This window comes from Peromyscus eremicus, chromosome 18, assembly GCF_949786415.1.
Source record: "Peromyscus eremicus chromosome 18, PerEre_H2_v1, whole genome shotgun sequence".
In the NCBI taxonomy this organism is placed as follows: Eukaryota; Metazoa; Chordata; class Mammalia; order Rodentia; family Cricetidae; genus Peromyscus; species Peromyscus eremicus.
This window is the reverse complement of record NC_081434.1, coordinates 33361511-33381275: the sequence shown is the minus strand read 5'-3', so window position 1 is coordinate 33381275 and position 19765 is coordinate 33361511. Positions and strand designations below refer to the sequence as shown.

Here is a 19765-nt window from a genome sequence, read left to right as displayed (position 1 = left end):
GTCTTTGATGGAGTTGAAGACTAGACAGTTAAAACAGTTTCCTTAGTCATCATAAAGATAAATTAGATATAAAACTTTAGACTCAGAAAAATAGGATAGAATATTTTCTTGAATTTTGCTAAATACAAATAGATTAGATTTTATAACTGTTATTCTTGCTTGAAAACTGTTTTTTGTTTGTTGTTGTTTGTTTTGTGTTTTTAGAGACAGGGTTTCTCTGTGTAGTTTTGGTGCCTGTCCTGGAACTCACTCTGTAGACCAGGCTGGTCTCGAACTCACAGAGATCCGCCTGCCTCTGCCTCCCGAGTGTTGGGACTAAAGGCATGTGCCACCAATGCCTGGTAATAACGGTTTTATTATATGTAATTTTACTATGTTAAATTGAAAACGTTCCTTTTTGATTAGACAGAAAAGGGGAAATGCTGTGGGATGGTCTTTCTGTTCGCTGTGAATATGTGTTGCTACCATTGGTTAATAAGAAGCTGCTCTAGCCCATGGCAAGACAGGTTATAGCCAGGTGGGAAATCCAAGCAAAGATACAGGGAGAAGAAAGACAGAGTGAGGGAGATGCCAGCCTGCCACCCAAGGAGCAATGTGGCAGCAGATCGGTAATGCCATGGCCACATGGCAATACGTAGATTAATAGAAATGGGTTAATTTAAGATGTAATAGCAGGTTAGCAGTTAAGTCTAAGCCACAGACCAAACTGTTTATAATTAATATAAGCCTCTGTGTGTTTGGGACCAAATGGCTGCGGGAAACAGGAAAACTTCCGTCTACACACACCAAAGCTCATAAATATAATTTGTTTCTTGTTTGTTCTTTGGTTAATTTATATATCCTTTTTCTCTTTGTTCTTTTGGATAAACTGTGTTGGCTAAGGGAATATCCAAAGCTTATGGTTGAGTTTCAAATTTTGACTTTTAAATATTTCATGGCATCTGGATTCCTTTCTTTCTTTCTTTTCTTTTCTTTTTTTAAAGATTTATCTATTAATTATGTATACAGTGCTCTCCTTCCTGTCAGGAGAGGGCACCAGATCTCATTATAGATGGTTGTGAGCCACCATGTGGTTGCTGGGAATAGAACTCAGAACTTTGGAAGAGCAGACAGTGCTCTTAACTGCTGAGCCATCTCTCTAGCCCCCTGGATTAATTTCTTAAATCAGAAAATACAGTAAATAATAATAATAAACAACTAATTAAACACTTAAAGAATCCAGGCAGAACCACATACTTGTAGTCCTGGTTACTCAGCAGACAAGAGGATTGCTTGATCATGAGTCCAAAACCAGCGGAACAGCACAGTAAGACCCTGCCTCAAAAAATAAGCAGGCGAGCGTACAAACAAAACACTGCAACAGGAACTAAGAGGAAAAAAGTCTTTCACTCCTTTTAGACAGATAAATACACTACACCAGGGATTATTTATTTATCTTTGAGATGGCGTCTTACCACTCAGGCTAGCCTCAAAGCTCCAGGCCCAATGAGCTTCCTTCCAAAAGCTCAGCTTCCCGAAGCAGCCCAGGCTAAGCTGCACGTCACCTGCCTGTCTCATGACTAAGGGTTTATACACCTCTTTAAGGAGGTGGTTTTTTTCTACTCCCTGACGGTGCAACAGTTGGTATTATTAAGCTATTCAGAGGGAAGAGCTGTATACAATAAAGGATAAATCCAAATATGTTTTCTTCAAAGGACACAATGAAAACTATAAAGGAAAAGACAGCCCATTGCTTACTTGTAAATCATCCATTTTTAAGAAATTTAGTGCATGCATGTGCGTGTGCGTGTGCGTGTGCGTGTGCGTGTGCATGTGTGAGTGGGAATGAGTTCATTCCTTCCACTATGCCAGTTCTGGGGACCAAACTCCTGTCACCTCACCACCCAGTAAATCATTCCTCACTTGGTCTTTTGTAAAATAAAGCTGTAGACTTGCTCTGAGAGAGGTTTCTTTAAACAGATCTCAAGACAAGGCCCCTTTCAGAGCTTCATGACCCTGCTACCAATGACTGAGTTTGGGAACAGATTAGCTCTATGTCAAAATAAATAAATGTAAAAACCCAACTTGGAAGATTTATAAGGGTAAACAAATAGGATCCAGTTAAAATCAGTATAACTTGGGGAAAGGTTGGGCAGAGGACACTGGAGGACAAGTGACACTTTAGAGCAGGTCACATCTGCTACAAAGTAACAGCTCAGTTCACATCCACTGGGCTTTTACTCTGTGCCAGGGACTGGATGGGCAAATGTTGAATATTTTGGAGATAGGCACTGTGGTGGTTCTATTTTAATAAATGTGAAGACAGTGATTTGCTCAAGAGCGTATCAGAAGTCATAGGATGGAGCTGTATGGGATCTGGAGTCTGACCATGTGCGGCCCTCTGTTCTTTTTCCTGCCTGTACTCCAGCTAGCGCCCAGTTCAGGATTTACGTGCTTTTAAAAACAACACAAGTACTTTGGAAGGGGGCTGTTGCACAAACTGGAGGGGGCTGTAGTGGGGTGGGAGGAGGCAGGTCAGTATAGGACATAAAGGGGGGAGGTAAAGCAACACCAAGAGACTGGAAAAAGCCTTAAGGAATCATATTCTTTTTTTACCTAAATTACAAGACAACACATACAAGTCTATGTGTATACATATACATATATAGTTCAAATGAAGTTACTTCTTTGGGCTGATAGTAACTCCCACCTTCTAACCCCCGCCAAGAACCATAGACAATCTAACAAAACGCCCATATCAGGCATGAGAAACTGCATTTTGAGTTGCTGGCCAGGGGAGTCCAAAAGCCTCCCCAAACAATATAGGCCATTATTGTCGCTTTCCAGAGGTAGAAGGTAAGTTCCTACAGCTGAAGACACCCTGCACTCTGGACATAGGACCCGAGGATCCCAGCTGGATCTGACCTGAAAACCTCCTCCCTGGAGACTCGTTTCTATAGCACAGGAAGGTGCCAGACAAGCTTCAGAGGGAGGAAAACAACCAATAGTCCTGCTCAGCTGTGATGCCTGTGAACCACAATGACAACCAGAACGATACGATAATCTTAAGGGTGCAATCATGGCACTCTATCTTGGTGGTAACCAACAACTCTCTAACTGGACTTAAGGCCCACTCAAGAGGAGGAATTACTGTGCCTGGTACTGGAAACCAAGTCAACCACCTAGGGCTAGTGAAGCTCTTAGAGGAGAACTTAATGACCATCACGTTACTAACTTCATTCTAAATATCGACCCTATATCCACAGGTAAGCGTAGCTCTCGCCTCTCACTGCCTCTCTTTGCAACAGAAGACCCTCAGAGAAAACTTCAACCGGTCAAATACAGAAAACAAATGACCATACAGTGCCCAGCCCCAACCGGTCCATCTATAACAACTCCTGCACCCGAGGTTCAGACAGCATCACTGAAGAGGAGGACAAGCCCCAACTGGTCCATCTACAACACAACTCCTGCACCCAAGGTTCAGACAGCATCACTGAAGAGGAGGCAGAAAGCTCATAAGAGAGAGAGTCCTAGGAAGGCTGCTGTGAGATTATGTCTAGAAATGACAGGGGAGCATTCACCCAGGATACGTCAGTAATACGGCTGCTTAAACAAGCCCGGAAGAAGTGTAACAGCGGGTTTGCTAACGTGGAAGGGGGAAGTCTCAGGGGGCCCCAAACCCTGGACAAAGAACTACAAGAAATTAAGGAATGCTAAGAGCGGGAGCCACAGTCTGCCCCAGGGATGAGTTCCCTAACTGGTTGTCCAGTACTATGTGGTCAATGGACTGAGCAGGTTACATTTGTATATTTAGGCATTCACACACACACACACACACACACACACACACACACACACACACACACACACGTATATTACAATAACAAGGAAAAAGGGGCCACGATTTCAAGATAGAGCAAGGGCAGGTGTTGGGAAGGAGGGAAGGGAAGGGAGAAGATGATGTAATAATATTTTAATTTAAAAAGTAAAAAACAAAAAACTGTATCAAAACATAAACAGGAAAGTCAGTGAGACATCTTGATGACTAACAAAAATAAAGAGATGAAGAAATATGAAAACTGCTTCTCGGAGTCCTTCTTAAAGAACAGCGGTGGGGACAAGGTAGAGGATGGAGACCGCTCAGCGGTCACGAACACTGTGGCTCCTGCAGGGGACAGGTCTGACTCCCAGCACCCCATGTGAGCCACCGAGTGGAGATGGAAATCCAAGTCGGGTTCTGGGGGATCTGTCTCCCTCTTCTGACTTTAGCACACACATGGTGCACAGACATACATGCAGACAAAATGCTCATATACATTAAATTTAGAAAGAGAGGAAAATGTATAGCCTGTGAACTTTAAAATAAACAGCTATATAACAAACAAACAAAACGCAGTGGCTGTTTTTAAGGACCCATTAAAGGACCAGCTCTGTTTAGACATTTTGCAAGTCTTCTCATTTAACCTAACACCTCAAAAAGCAGGTGTGGTAACCCCTTTTAAAGATAAGCTTAAAGAACAGTTTATCGAGGACAATTTGGAGGCAGGGTTAGAATATACATTCACCTCTGCTCAATTAAAAATCTCTCAAGTTAGCCTTTCGAGAAGACTATTCTATTACAGAGTAAAAGCACTATTATGAGAATTACCTTGAAAATCAAAGAAGCTGCTTAAAGCCCCCTGCCCCAGTGAGCACTGTTAGGACTTTCCCCACTTCTAACACAGAGTTCCAGTCACCCTGCCTATCCACCTGAATACTGCAGAGGAAGCGGACACTGTTCCAAAGTGTCTGTAATAAGCAAGTTATAGCTGCTGTAAAAAGGTTTCCCATGTTGATCTACCATCACCCACACAGCCATTCCTTTATTCTACCGTAGTTCCCACCTCCAAAACACTCTGCATTTGCCAGGGAGGTGCTTAGAGCAGAGCACATTTAGCTATGGTTCACCCCTACACAAAGCTACTAAGTAACTTGGCACATAGACTTGATATATTTAGAATAATCACCTTAAGAAAGATTTGTGAAATTGGAATAGCTAGTTCAAAGCACCAATCTCTTGTAAACGGCTCTAATATGTGTCAAATTACATTGTCCAACAAATAACTTTACAAAATGTAAGAAGTCAGGGAGAAAACTGTTGCAGTGGCTGCCCACATAAGATGCTATGCGGGTGTAGTGGTGTATGCCTGCAATCCAGCTACTGAGGGCTGCGGAGGAATTGCAAGTTCAAGGCTAGCCTGGCACCAGAGCTAGACCTGTCAGAGAGAGAGAGAGAGAGAGAGAGAGAGAGAGAGAGAGAGAGAGAGAGAGAGAGAGAGAGAGAGAGAGGAAGGGAGGGAGAGGGAAAGGGAGACACAGGGAGAAGAGCAACTATGATGATGACGACATTGGCTAAGGTGAGGATGGGTACGAGGAGGATAATAATGGTGCGACATTTTCTAGAAGCAGAAACTGTATACAGATTAGAAAATGTACAAGTTAAAAGATACACATCTCAGCACAAAGTGTATCTTGATAAGTGCTGCCAACTTTTGACATTTTGAACTGATTTGCATGGTTATCAAGGGAAGTTTCAAAAATGAGAAACAAAGAAGTATCTACATAGCGCTCACTAAATACTAAAGGCATTTGGACTGACTTCTTAAAAACTCCCTGGAAACTGCCTACACAGATGCTTTTGTTGCTGTTTTTGAAACAGGGTTACGCTATGTATGTTATCCAGGCTGGCCTTCAACTGTGATCCTCCTGCATCAGCCTCCCGAGTGCTGCAATGACAGGTATGCACATGGCTTTTATAACTTGCCTTAAATTATTTTCCCACATTATTTGTTTTCTTTAATATGTTTCTATGGCTATAGCCAGGCAGTGGTGGTGCATGTCTTTTAGACCAGGACTCGGAAGACAGAGGAAGGCGGGTCTCTGAGTTCAAGGACAGCTGGGTCTACAGAGTTCCAGGACAGCTAGGGTTATATGACAGAAAAACCTTTGAAACCTTGTTTCAAAAGGGGGAAACACACACACACACACACACACACACACACACACACACAAACACACTCCCCCATGGCCATCTTCAGTGTAAGTCACTACTGATGCCACAGGGTTGAACTGTAATTTGCTTTCAGCATACCTTTGGTGTATCTGATTACATCCTCAGATCAGTTAGTAAGGGTAAAATTGCTGGGATATTTTAATTTAAGGCTATACAACTTTGTTAAGACTTGCATTCACTAGTCAAGCTTATACTGTCAACAACTGTATGTGAGGTCTCCCTGAATCTTTATTGATAACCATTACTACTAACTTCTAATATCCTTTGTAAAATGACTTAGTATTCTTTTTTTTTTTAATTTTTATTTTATGTGCATTGGTGTTTGACCTGCATGTATGTCTATGTGAGCTGTTACGTAAGTGCTTGGAATGGAACCCAGGTCCTCTGGAAGAGCAGTCAGTGCTCTTAACCACTGAGCCATCTCTCCAACCCTGACTTATTATTTCTAATTGTGTTTCTTTCAACATTATGACTGAAAGTTCTATTGCACTGAATGGTTTTGTACTTCTGTTCTGTGAATCACCAGTCCATTCATCTTTCCTCGCTTCCGTAGGCTCCACTTTTTTGAATCACCAGTCCATTCATCTTTCCTCGCTTCTGTAGGCTCCACTTTTTTGAATCACCAGTCCATTCATCTTTCCTCACTTCTGTAGGTTCCACTTTTTTGTTTGCTTGACTGTATTTGCAGAGCTGGAGATGGAACCAAGGCCCTTATGCATGCCTCAAGGTTCTTAGGCAAGCAAGCTACCGCTAAGCTAAACTCTTACCCTTGTAAGGTTAGTTACCTTGTACTCTTCATACAGAAAGAATTCAAATTGTCATTACAGTGTTACGGGTGAGCCTGCAGTACATTTTCTTGAATCCCAAAGTAACATTGCTTTGTCAAAGTCCCTACTAAGCACTGGTATCTCTGGGACATCGTTCTGAGGAATAAGGATGTTTCAGGGACTCGTATAGAGCCTCTCTGTTGTCTAGAGCTACTCAGTGCTAGAGTACTTGTTTCACTTCATTGCACTTAAGGTATATAGTATTTGAGGTTTGAAATTTCATTTTTATATTGTCAATTATGTTCTCTCATGAGGCTGTCTCTAGTGAAAAAATTATTTCTTAAGATATAAAGAAAACATTGGGGGGGATTTTATAAAGGGACACACACACACACACACACACACACACACAGAGCTTTACCCAGGGTTGTTGAAATAAACTCACGCAGGCTTTCTATCAAGTAATTCACATATCTCTAAAAGTACTCTGTGGCATTCTTAAATTAAGAGCACTGACACCAAAATACAAAGAGCCCTTCATTCGATTTGTATCATCTCTCAGCTCCCACAGGCAGCGTCCTAACATCTAAGCACCGGAAATGAGCATCTAGGAACACAGAAGGGAAACAGGACATGCGCACTCCTCAGTCCTTCCTTCCAAATGGGTTACCTTCAAGGCTGGCAGGCTGAAGCCATCTGTCAAGTTGTGAGCTTCCTCTTCGGATATCTGCTCTTCACTGAGGCCAAGGCCCAGCTCCTTAAAAGGTACCACACAGATGTAGTTGGTTACATTGTCACTCTCAGCGTTCAGGGGGTAGGTTAAATTAGGTTAAGGCAATCAATAACACCTCTTCATGAACACATTTAAGGTAGCCAAAAACATCCCAAACTATAGTGACTAATTTTATTCTGAACTTAGACTGAAGATTTACATCAGTTGTTTTAAAGAAGTTAGTTGTAAGAGTTAACATATTGAGATAACACTTGGGTATCTTATAGAGTACTTTGAATAAAATTTTTTGTTAAAATAGTTAAAAGTAGGCAGGTAGCACTCTAGTTACTGCCCAGCATGCTGCCCCCTTCTGTATATTTCATAAACTTCTTGTGTTCTGAAATAAAAACAAGTAATTCAAGTTCAGCTCTTCAAAACTGCTCAAATGCTGTTGTTTTTGACATCTTCCTTCTAAAGGTGTACTTTGTCCTTTGTTGTGTAGTGGCTCAGGCTCTCACTATGCCACAATGAATACTTCTCTTTGCCCTTCCAATCCATCAGCTATCATTAGCTGAACGTGTTGGGACTAGCCTGCTCTAGCTCGTTTGATATACACTGTCCCATTTTGTTATCTTACTCATGGATGTATCAGTATCAATCAAATTATTTTCCATTTACTTTCTTTTCTATATTATACCCATACATTAAAAAAACCTTTTATTTGCATTTATTTATGCTAAATTTATTCCCATGTCATACTTTTTTTTTTTTTTTTGGTCTCTCTAGCTTTTCCTGGGATATCTTTTTCTTCTGTGAACCTCCTCTTCTGGCTTTGCACAATTGGTTCCTTTTCAATGAGAATCACCTCAGTGTGACAGTAGAGCTCATGCCCGAGTGACTCTATGATGAACTCTGAACATCGGCAGCTTGACCTGGGCGCTCTGTTTGTCTCGATACGGTCAAAGACTAGACAATCTGTATCACACCCCTGAATTCAGCGTTACTTTCTGCATGTCTAAGCACAGGAAGCAAAAAGTCCAACATTCTTTTCAGGCCAGTGACCCTGTGTCCAGCCACACTGTGTGACCAGGGCACAGGTACTGACTCCACCAGTACACCACCGAATGGCACACAGGGATTCCTTGAAGGGACAGCTTTCATATACTAGGTGGCTTTTCAGATATGCATACCCGTGATGGCCTGGGCAGTTTCATGGCTGTTCTTAAAGTGAACACCACGGTCTGTACCTTTGATCTGTATAGTCTTGAAGGGTGTTCGGGGTCAAAAGAACAGTGATCCATTTTCACAGGTCCTTTACAGGAAGCCCCATACAATTAAAAAAAATTTTTTTTTTTTAAATCACATTTGGGGTAGAGGAATGATATGGAAGTCAGAAGACAACTTGCAGGAGTTGGTGATCTCCTTCTTCCATGTCCCATGCATCAAACTCAGGGAAACAGAGGTAACTGCTTCCTCTTCCTGTCACTTAGTCACACAGTTTACCTGTTCTAAGGCACTGACAGTCCTCTGTTTCCCTATCTGCATCCTTCAAGATATTCTGTGGACAGCATATAGCACAAAGGCAAATTTATACATAAAGTTGTGGGTGTCTGGATGTCTATAATGACAGCTAGTATAAACACATGCACAGGAAAACATAAACATTTATTTGTCCATGTATATGTGCAGAATACTTATTATGTACAAATGGAAACAATGCTCTAGGCACTGTGCTGCCCCTCCCCCCACTTACATATAACCTGGAGATCTTTTTACAGTGGTTTGCCACTTCTTTCTTGAGATAGGACCTCATTGTGTAGCCCAGGCTGACCACAAACTCTTTATCCTCTTGAATATATCAAGCATGAACCACAATCACAATGCCTCACTGTTGTTTTAGACAGCTGCATATTTTCCATTCTTTCAATGAAACTAGGTACTTTTTTCCCCTCCCAAATGAAATATTTTAAATCACATTTTCAATCTCTTCAAATTCTTTAATTCTTTTTGGGTCAGTTTGGAGATTTGCATACTGATAAGCAGTGAAAGGCCATTTCCCCTTTTAGTTCCAAAAGTGCAATCTGGGAGTTGCACAAACTATCCTCTTAAAAGTTTCGCTAACACCCCTGGTGCTGTGGTGCTGTGGGTCTGTATGTCAAGTGTGTTGCTCTGATTGGTCAATAAATAAATCACTGATTGGCCATTGGCCAGGCAGGAAGTATAGGCAGGACAAGGAGGAGAATAAAGCTGGGAAGTGGAAGGCTGAGTGCGAGACACTGCCAGCCCCCAGGATGAGAAACAGCATGTAAAGATGCCGGTAAGCCACGAGCCACGTGGCAAGGTATAGATTTATAGAAATGGATTAATTTAAAATGTAAGAACAGTTAGCAAGAAGCCTGCCACAGCCATACAGTTTGTAACCAATATAAGTCTCTGTGTTTACTTGGTCGGGTCTGAGCGGCTGTGGGACTGGCGAGTGAGAGAGATTGGTCCTGACTGTGGGCCAGGCAGGAAAACTCTAGCTACACCCTGGTTATATTATGTTGTCGTTATTGATCCTGTACATTTTTATTGCTTACTTTGGTCAGCTAGACTGGGTTTTACTTGTCGTTCTGTTCTTTGAAAACGAAGGGTTGGCAGATTCCTTTTCATTTTTAACTCCTGAGGATTCTTGTCTAGAGAACACAACCAGTCCTCTGCCCATCTCTGCAGCTCATTTCACATTCCACACTCCAAAACACTGCTCACTAGCCATGACGACCTTCCCTCTATACTTCAATTCCCTACTACCACAGAATCTTTATACTTTCTGGTCCACCTGAATGGACATTCTCTTTGATCTTTCTCAACATTCAAATCTTAGTTTCAGGGCCAGCTCCTCAGAGAGGTGCTTTACCACCCAGTCAATGTAGTACGCCACTAATTGTTCTCTATCTTATATCCCTGGACTTTCTCTTTTATAGTAATTATATCTGCAAATCTTAACTGCTCATTTTTTATTATCTCATCCATTAGAAAGTAAGCTTCCCTGGAACAACGGTCATTTACCTTGTTCACTGTAAGTTCCTCAGTGCTGAGAAAACTTCACAGGTGTAGGCAATTTCCCTCATTTTCCCTATTTTAAGTCTATGCTCTACGAGGTAGAGACTGTATGTATCTATGCACATAACAACGTATAGCTAGTGACCAGCACGTTGTGTAGCACTGAAGGACTGGCTACTAGGAGTTCACAAGCCACTCTCAAATCTCTGTTCTTCCCATATACTTTTTGTTTATTTGTTTTGATTTTTGTTTTTTTCAAGACAGGGTTTCTCTGTGTAGTCCTGGCTGTCTTGGAACTCACTCTGTAGATCAGGCTGACCTCAAACTTACGAGATTCACCTGCCTTCACCTCTGCTGGGAGTAAAGGCATGCGCCACCACGCCTGGCTCTTTCCATATCCTTTTGTTTCTTGCTATCTGGAATGTAGCCTCATATTCTCACGATCAACTTCTATTCATTCTTTGAGAGCCAATTCATGTGAAAGTCTTCTTTAATCCCATAAGTCAAGTTCACTGTCCTAGGATTTGGGAAGACACCCTGAGCATTTATATTTTATTATGAATGCTGGTTTATCTATTGATCACACTCAAAAGTCCTCAGAAGTGGTAGTTCATGTTTTTACTCTGTCTCTTTAATACCTGGAAGTATTTGACACATTTAAGCAGTGAGACAAGTAGATGGGCAAGTTCTTTTTTTTTTTTTTTTCTTTTTCCGAGACAGGGTTTCTCTGTGTAGCTTTGCGCCTTTTCTGGAACTCACTTGGTAGCCCAGGCTGGCCTCGAACTCACAGAGATCCGCCTGGCTCTGCCTCCCAAGTGCTGGGATTAAAGGCGTGCACCACCACCGCCCGGCTGATGGGCAAGTTCTTGATGAGAGTTAAATTGTTTTCTATTCATTTCCAAAAAGGCAGGCCAGAGTAGCTCTATATAGTACATATTTACATATATATATTATATGGCTTAAATTATAAGTAACTTCTGTTTTTGGTTTTCATAAAGTAGAGATAGGAAAATATACCCAGGAAGGTCTGTGTAAAGCAAGCAGTGATAGGACATAAGGCATATGTAAGCACAAAACATTATCTTCACCAGCACCCAGCAAACTGAAGGTAAAGAGTAGTTTTTAGCCTTCTATTTACTCGTAATTTAACAAACTTATGAATCTTAGTTTATTAATTATGGAAATACTGCCATTTTAAAGATGACAGTAAAGCAGAGAGAAGTTAAAAACACTAGCTTAAATTAGTCCCCTATGTAGTAAGGAACGAGAGACACAATCTGAACTCAGGCCACCTAGCTCTAGAGTCTGTTGCCAGGTTATCACCAGGTCATGACACAAATTTGTCACATGCACTCATTTTCTTAAAATGTCTCAGCTAACACTGCCAACTCTTTGACCTCTTGCTTTGGACCAGTGAAGAGAAAGACTTGGAGAATTTCCCCTTGTTGTAATGATCCATCCGAGAATCTCTTCCCGTCTGTCACAGTCATCCCCCTGGAGTGCACTTTCAGTTTTGAAACAGAAGTGAAGAGAGGCATTAGAACTGAAACAGGCAATTTCAATTTATAGTTCATGTCTCAGGATGCAACTCTAACACCCAATTCGGGGCTTTGGAAACACTGTTAGCCTCACACAGAGACGGAAAAGGATATTTTTTCAGCATGTACAGGGTGGCTAGCCTTGCGGCTTGAAAGTTGGCTCTGACAGTTCTGTAGACGGCTTTCCGCAGGCCGATGAGATGCTGGCTGGGATGCTGTCCAGCTTTATTAAATGAGCAAGCAGCACTGACCCTGTCAAGCAAACTTGAAAAGTAAAATGTGATACAACTGTACAGGTGTCCTAAAGTTTGTGTTTCCTAAATCCACAATTCTATTAAACTTAGAAAAAAATTTCTTTCTTAAATTATTATGAGTATTTGAAATCAATTATCGCCTCCTTTTTCTTGATATACATAAAGCCACCAAAACACACAAAAAAGACTGAAAATCTAAAATCTCACAGAATATTTAGTCAAATATAGAGAACATGAATTTTAATTGAGACAGAATAGCGATGAGGAATATTTCAGCAAGAATTTATGATAGCTTTCTACATAAAGATATTCTACCTGATAAAATACACTACAGTAGAAGTACTTTACAGGTTTCAAAAGCAGTATCTACAGGTTGTATGAAGGGCTAAATTATCAACACTTTCTCATGCTTAATATGCATTTACATTATGTTCACTAATCACGTCTTTGGGCACATGTACAGAGCAATGAACTACTACATATAAATACATTCTGTACATTCATAAAAGTAGGGCAAAGTTACTTACCCACCTGCTGCCACTGGCACTTACCTACTCACAATGAAGTAGGAGAGGCAGAGAGGTACCAGGACCAGTGGCCAACAGGGGAACGCAAGCAGAAAGGCAAAGTGAGGGTTACTATGTGGCAGCCAGCTGCTCAAGCTCTCACATTTCATGGCTTTCCTTAGGCCGATGGAAAGCATTTGCAACAATGACATGGAATGTGTGGCTTCATGACCAAGAGTAAGCACGGTTAGGTGCTGCAGTTTCTACTATCAGTAACCTCCTCCGACTGCAAGACAACATGTCAGCACTTGTAAACCTTCCTCATAAAAGCACACATCTCTAAAACAGGCACTGAACCACAGTGTTTACAATGTAAAGCCTATGGACAAGACGGACGGGCTTAACTTTAAGTAAGGGAACCCAGGAAAAGCAAGGTCAGATTATTTGCCAGAAGAAAACAGTGAGGCAGAAACAAAGCACTCCCAATTTCAGCGTGAAGCATTAGGGCTTGTGCTTTGCTGACTCCATTTTGCAGACTGACATATTTCTAAGACAGTGAGGCAAGGTTTATTGTCCCTTGGGACTTTTCAGCCCAGTGTCCAGCTAGACGGAAACAATGAAATGACTTCTTCCAACACTTCTCCTTACCCACCTGCCACCTGGAAGGTACAAAAGCATCACCAGGGGGTGAATCATGCTCAACGGCCCACTTTACCTTTGCATGTCAATTCCATGGATATGGGTAAAAGTCAGAAAACTGACAAGAGTCACAGCACCTTGTACATATGTCTAAGCACTGGTTGGGCACATAGCCACTCACCCCTCAGGCCTCTCAATAAAACGCTGTGTATGCCAACAACGAAAAGGAGATATTACTTATGTGTGACATTTTTAATTTCTAAAACTTGGCAAACAACTCAGAATTTGCTATCTACTGGTAAGACTGGACCTAACCTAACGGAAGGACAAAATTAACATGCACAGGACTGTCATGCTTTGCACTGAGCAGCAGAGGGCATAAGACTCTTCCATGTCATCTATACTCAGGACTGTTCAAAGAGCAGAGCGTGAAGAGCACAGGACTACAGATTCCTCCGGGTCTCTGCCCCACGACTTTCTAGATAGAGCTTTTAGGGCAAGACGAAGGACTGATCCAGAGCAGAGCAAAGAGAATGATGCAGAGACGACAAGAGGCATCTCCCTCCTGATGTGTACATCTGCCAACCTCAACTAATTAAAAGCAGTTATTGTTCGCTGCATACTTATTTTTCCCAACTATAAACGGCAACGGAAAAATGTTACATAGTGGGCAGGGGACAACAGAGGTGATGGGATGTCAATATGATTGAATACATTACGTACGTGTGTGAAAACATCACAGTGAAACTCACTGTATAATATGTGCTAATTGAAACTTTAAAAGTTATATACTGTAGTCTCACTGCCATCCGTGGACATTTAGTAGGTAGCCTAGTATACTGGAAATGGGCTTCTGAAGTCAGATGAGACGGATCTGAATAAGTGCTCTGTGAATACCTTTAGTTGTCTGTAAAAATGATTAGCACAGCATATGGAACATAACTGGTCCTTGATGGGAATGTCTTTCTGTATGGTGTGAATACGTGTTCCTCTGATTGGTTGATAAATAAAGCTGTTTGGCCAATGGTGGGGCATAAAGTTAGGCAGGGCATTCCAACTAGAGACAGAGGAGATAGACAGAGCAGAGGAGATGTTCCCCCCCCACCCATGAAAGGTAAGATGTACAGATACTGGTAAGCCACAAGCCACATGGCAAAGTATAGATTTATAGAAATGGGTTAATTTAAGGTATAAGAACTATATAACAAGAAGCCTGCCACGGCCATAGTTTAAAAATAATATTATGTGTGTGTTTATTTGGGTCCGAGTGGCTGTGGGACTGGGCAGGACACAGAAAAACTTCTGACTATAGGTACCCAGTAAGTGCAATGCCCCTGCCCTGTGTGTGTGGTGTGTGGTATGTGGTATGCACATATCTATGTAGATATAGATGCCAGTGTACTTAGGAGGCCAGGTGTCCTGCTTTATTCTCTTGAGACAGGTTCTATCATTACGTCTAGAGCTGGGCTGGCGGCCAGTAAGCCTCAGCAATGCTTCTGTCCCCACTCCCTACAGCTCTGGGGTTACAGCTACATCACATGGCCATGCCTGGTTCGTAACACAGGTGCTGGGGATGTGAACTCAAGTCCTTATGCTTGCACAGATGTTCTTACCTGCTGAGCCATCACCCTAGTACTGCATTCTCCCTTTAGTAAGTATCTAGCATATCCTGGAGCATAAACGTTGACAGCTAGACTGCTAACCATTTCATTTCCCATGGGAGCATGCAACATCATTACTAGCATGATATTCTAAAAGTGCTGGTGCTACAGCAGCTGCTAATGGTTACCCAGGGAGTGTTATTAATATATGTCTAGATTTTAAAGTGAAATCACACCAGCTACATCTACTATCTAAACTGGGCAATGAGGTCTTCCGACAGGGAATAAAGGAAGCAAACATTTATTGAGAAACTACTGCACATGCATTTAGTGTTAAACACTGTCACTGTTTCATCCAGTCACACAGTCATAGGCCAAAGCAACTATGATTGTCAAAACAGTTTTCACAAAACATGAATCCAAGTAGATAAGCAAAGCCCTACTACACACCCATCTAGCATGTAACGACTTTATCCCTTTGTCAACAGGCTACGTGGACTTCCCCTGCCACCACTGTAACACAGAAATAAAAACGTGATATTCTCCTTCAAGTAAATAGCAGAACAGAATCATTTAAAAAATAAAGTGAGAAATGAACTCACAGAGTAAATCCCCTGGAAATGACTTCAGTTTCTTGGATAAGACGTAGAGATTTCCTCACAAGGTTGGTGAAGGCTCGGCTATTTGCTGCCATATCTTCCAAACGGACCCTATATTTTTTCAGAGTCATTTGCAGCTTGGCTGTCCTCCATAATTTCAAAGCTCGCATGATCAAGTAAAGAAACAGAATTACTCCCCATACCATCCAGGAAGACACAATCCACCAAGTGGGAAGCATAACGAGCAAGCTGATGAAGGCAAGGAGCACGGAGACATCCCTGTGAACACAGAACCCAAGGAAAAGAGAAGCCATCAGAGAGGAGAGGGAGGACAGTCACCGGAGTCAGCAAAAACAAGGGCCGATCTCAGTTCATTAAACAAAACTCTAGCTTCTTTAGGAGGCAATACTTTAAAAATGTGACACACAACAGGGTGATATGGAATAGTTTTAAATATCCAGCATGTTAGATAATGTTGCCTAGGTAATAAAATCTGAGCTGGTGAATTTAGGTAAAGGACATTGGTAAGAAGTGTTTTTTACAACTGTTTTAGGAAGTATGGTATTTAATATGTAATCAGATTAAAAACCTCAATTTTATAGACTATATTTTTAAAGTAAAATAGTATCTCAGAGATAGTTTGAGTTTGTTTTGCCCAAAGCCATTTGCACAAAAACATAGTCTACACAGAAGCTATTCTATGCTTTACTTGCGGGCAGGATGGTGCATGCTTACGATCCAAGCACTTAGGAGGTTGGAGATGCATATATATGCTACAAAATAAACCCTTGTCTCAAAAGATCAAAGTCAAACAACAACAATAAAACACAGTTGGTAACTGAATGGTCATCTAATTTAATAATCATCACTAACTTGAACAAACATTTTTGCCATAGATCACAAAGTAGAAAAGCTGTGCACTTCCCGTACTACATTAATGGCATTAAAAGTATGCATAAAATTTTTATTTGGGTCAATTAAGCAATGACAACTTTGGTAAGATGTGTATACATAAGACAGAATACAGGCGAATGTATCTGAGAATCTGTGAACCCAGCATCGGCCACACTTGGGAGTTACAGTCATACTGAGAACGTCATGTGAGAACGCTTTTTATGTGCTGCATGGGCTATCGCTTTCCACCTTACTCTTTGAAACAGGGTCTTTCAGTGAAGCTCCTCACTTTGACTACACCATCTGGCCACTAAGGCCTCTGGGTCTGCTTCTGTCCACCTGCGTTTGGCCACCACACCAGGCTTTTAGACTTGATGTGGGCGTCAGGGATCTGAATTCAGGAACTAATGCTGCTGTGGCAAGCACTACCACTGAGCCATCTCCCAGCTTGGAGAATGATTCTTAATAACTGTTAGCCCTAACGGTTAACACTGTGTAACGTGAACAGGGCACAGGACGGTTAACACTGTGTAACGTGAACAATTTGGGCAGTGACTTTGTACATTCCCTGATTCATTCTTCCCTTCTCTGTCTTACATGACAAATGAACAGGAGAAAGGCATCAACGATTCCCGCACATATGGACATACAGAAAATCTTTCAGTATTCATCTTTTCCTTTTTGAAAAAACTATTTTAAGACACATTATGACCTAGGACTTTTGCATTAGACCCAAATATTTTCAGTAGCTGAAAGGGTTCAGGATTGTTTTTGTTTGACTGTTTCTTTTCTTTTCTTTTGAGACAAGGTCTTTGCTATATTGCCCAGGCTGGACCCTAACTACTAGGAACCGGTGATCCTCCTGCCTCAACTCCTCAAGTAAGCTTTGGAATAGTTCAAACCATTAGTTACGTTATCAGTTGTGATCTCTTCTCAGCCAACATAGCAGCAAGTGATGCTTTATCTCCATGTCTCAACCCTTAGTGTCTCTGTACACAGCTCTGACGCCATCTGGCTAGGGCTGGCAGGCACACTGCACTCCTGTACATTTATCCCTGATAGCTGAGTTGCTAAGCACACAACTAATTTTGCTGAGCTGGAAACACATGGTAACTTTTCTAGCACTTTGGTTTTATTTTGTTTTGAATCTCTGGCATATCACTGCCCTTGTTGTAATTCTAAACATAAGGAGTGTTCATAAGGCCTTTACAATAGAGAACAGTATGGCGGACTTCTTCTGCCAACAGTCTACATGTAAGCAGTCAAAAGAGAAATATTTCCGGACAGTACCAAACATTCGGGGTTGCCAGGGAGCGGAGTGCTGGAAGGTGTCCATCTTCCTGTTGAGGGTGCCCTGCGGACAGGATGCTGGGATCAAGTAGCTCAATTAGCTCCACATCCTCTTGGAGCAGGACTTCCTGTTGAAGGATGGTGTGTAGTGAGTCCAGTCGGAATCCAGTATCCTTGCCATCAAAATACAGGAAGAGATGTATTAATACATCTGTAATACTGCACTGAATGCTAGGTTTAATATAATTTAATTTAGTTCACAGCTACAGGTATTTATTTTCAAAGGAGAATCCTAGAAGGAACAACAATTCCATCTCTCCTTAGTGTGACAGGCTTTATTTTCACTGTAAATATAAAACAATAAAAAGACTGAGGTGGACATTATTAAGCTACCAGTTGTGAAAAATAAATCTTTAGTAATGCGATGTAAAGTAATCACAGATTCATAAACCTAGTCATTTACGCCCTCTGAGTTAAATTACTGGTATGCAATGTGAACAATATAATACACACAGAAAAGACAATGCAAGAGATGCTGACAGTGGACACTGTAACCCAGACCCGTGTGGTGCTCTGAAGGAGAATGGCCTCATAAACTCAGGTTTGAACACTTGCTCCCCAGTTGGTAGAACTGTCTGGAAAAGATCAGGAGGTGTAACGCTGTTGGAGGTGTGTCACTGGGGGTGATGGGCTTGGAGGTTTCAGAAGACTTGGGCCATTTTCACGTGCTTTCTGCCTCCTGCTTGAGGATCAAGATGTGAGCCCTACCAAGGATTCTAACCCTCTAACACCATAAGCTGAATTAAATACTTCCTTTTAAAAGTTGCCTTGGTCATGGTTTTCTGACTGCAACAGAAAAGTAACTAATAAAGCCAGTATCTAAGAACTTTATCAGAGGGACCAAGGCCTTCTAAAAGTGGACACTCAGACACTGAAGACAAAAAAAAGCAAGACTCTACAGTCTCTTGTAGATGGAAGTTTCTGTCCTGCCTGGTCCCACGGACGTGAATTCAGTCCCAAATAAACACATGGAGACTTATATTAATTATAAACTGTTCAGCCTATTGCTCAGGCTTATAACTAACTAGCTCTTGTACTTAAATTAACCCATAGTTCTTGTCTGTGTTTAGCCACGTGGCTTGGTACCTCATCTTACTTCCTCTGCATCTGGCTGGTGACTTGGTCTCTGTCTTTCCTTTTCCCAGTCTTAGTCTAGTCTGGTCACCGCACCTACACCTCCTGCCTGGTTACTGGCCAATCAGCGTTGTATTAAACCAACGGGAGTGACAAATCTTTACAGTGCACAAGAGCATTATCCCACAGCAGTCTCTTCTTTGAGAAGCGCTGAAGGTCACGCCTCAGGCATGCCAGGCCAGCACTCTGTCACCCAGTCACAACCGAGTCTTTAAGTCTCTACACTTAAGGCCTTGGGAACACTGAAAGTAAATGATTACAATAAAATTGTGCACTGGGGGACAGAAGCTGCTAGAACAATGCCCTGAAGCACAGAAGCCCTGAAGTCAGAGAAAATAAAAGAGGGAAGAAAAGCTGAGCTCGGCTTACAGCGTGAACAGAAATGACTGGAGCAGCAGGAAGGTGCAACAGAGAGGAGTCTGTCTGTGAGAGCAGAGTTTGCTATCAACTGTGAGCACATGACAGAGGGTGAGAGAGACGATGGAGCTGTGTTTGAACAGGAAGTTAGTTCGCACAGTAGCCTGTGATGCACACTCACAGAGGCTGAGTAACTTCCCACAACCTTTATTTCAAAGCTTAAGTCTTTGGTAGCGATTTTTGTTTATTTATTTAAATTTTAAATGAAATTTATTAATTTTGTATTTAGAGTATGTGTGTGGGGTACACAAGGAGACCAAGGACAACTCATAGGAGGC

General features: G+C 41.8%; 1 protein-coding gene across 2 annotated transcripts in view; it reads right to left on the bottom strand.

Annotated features, from left to right (window-relative positions):
- Vezt (vezatin, adherens junctions transmembrane protein) overlaps window positions 1-19765 on the bottom strand; it is a 64490-nt gene that overhangs the window by 12930 nt on the left and 31795 nt on the right. For both annotated transcript variants that reach the window (XM_059245307.1, XM_059245308.1), the window contains 4 exons: window positions 17877-18049; window positions 15696-15971; window positions 12208-12345; window positions 7472-7619 (listed from right to left, as the gene is read on the bottom strand). In XM_059245307.1, coding sequence (XP_059101290.1) covers window positions 7472-7619; window positions 12208-12345; window positions 15696-15971; window positions 17877-18049 — 735 coding nt within the window. The remainder of the gene's footprint in view (window positions 1-7471; window positions 7620-12207; window positions 12346-15695; window positions 15972-17876; window positions 18050-19765) is intronic.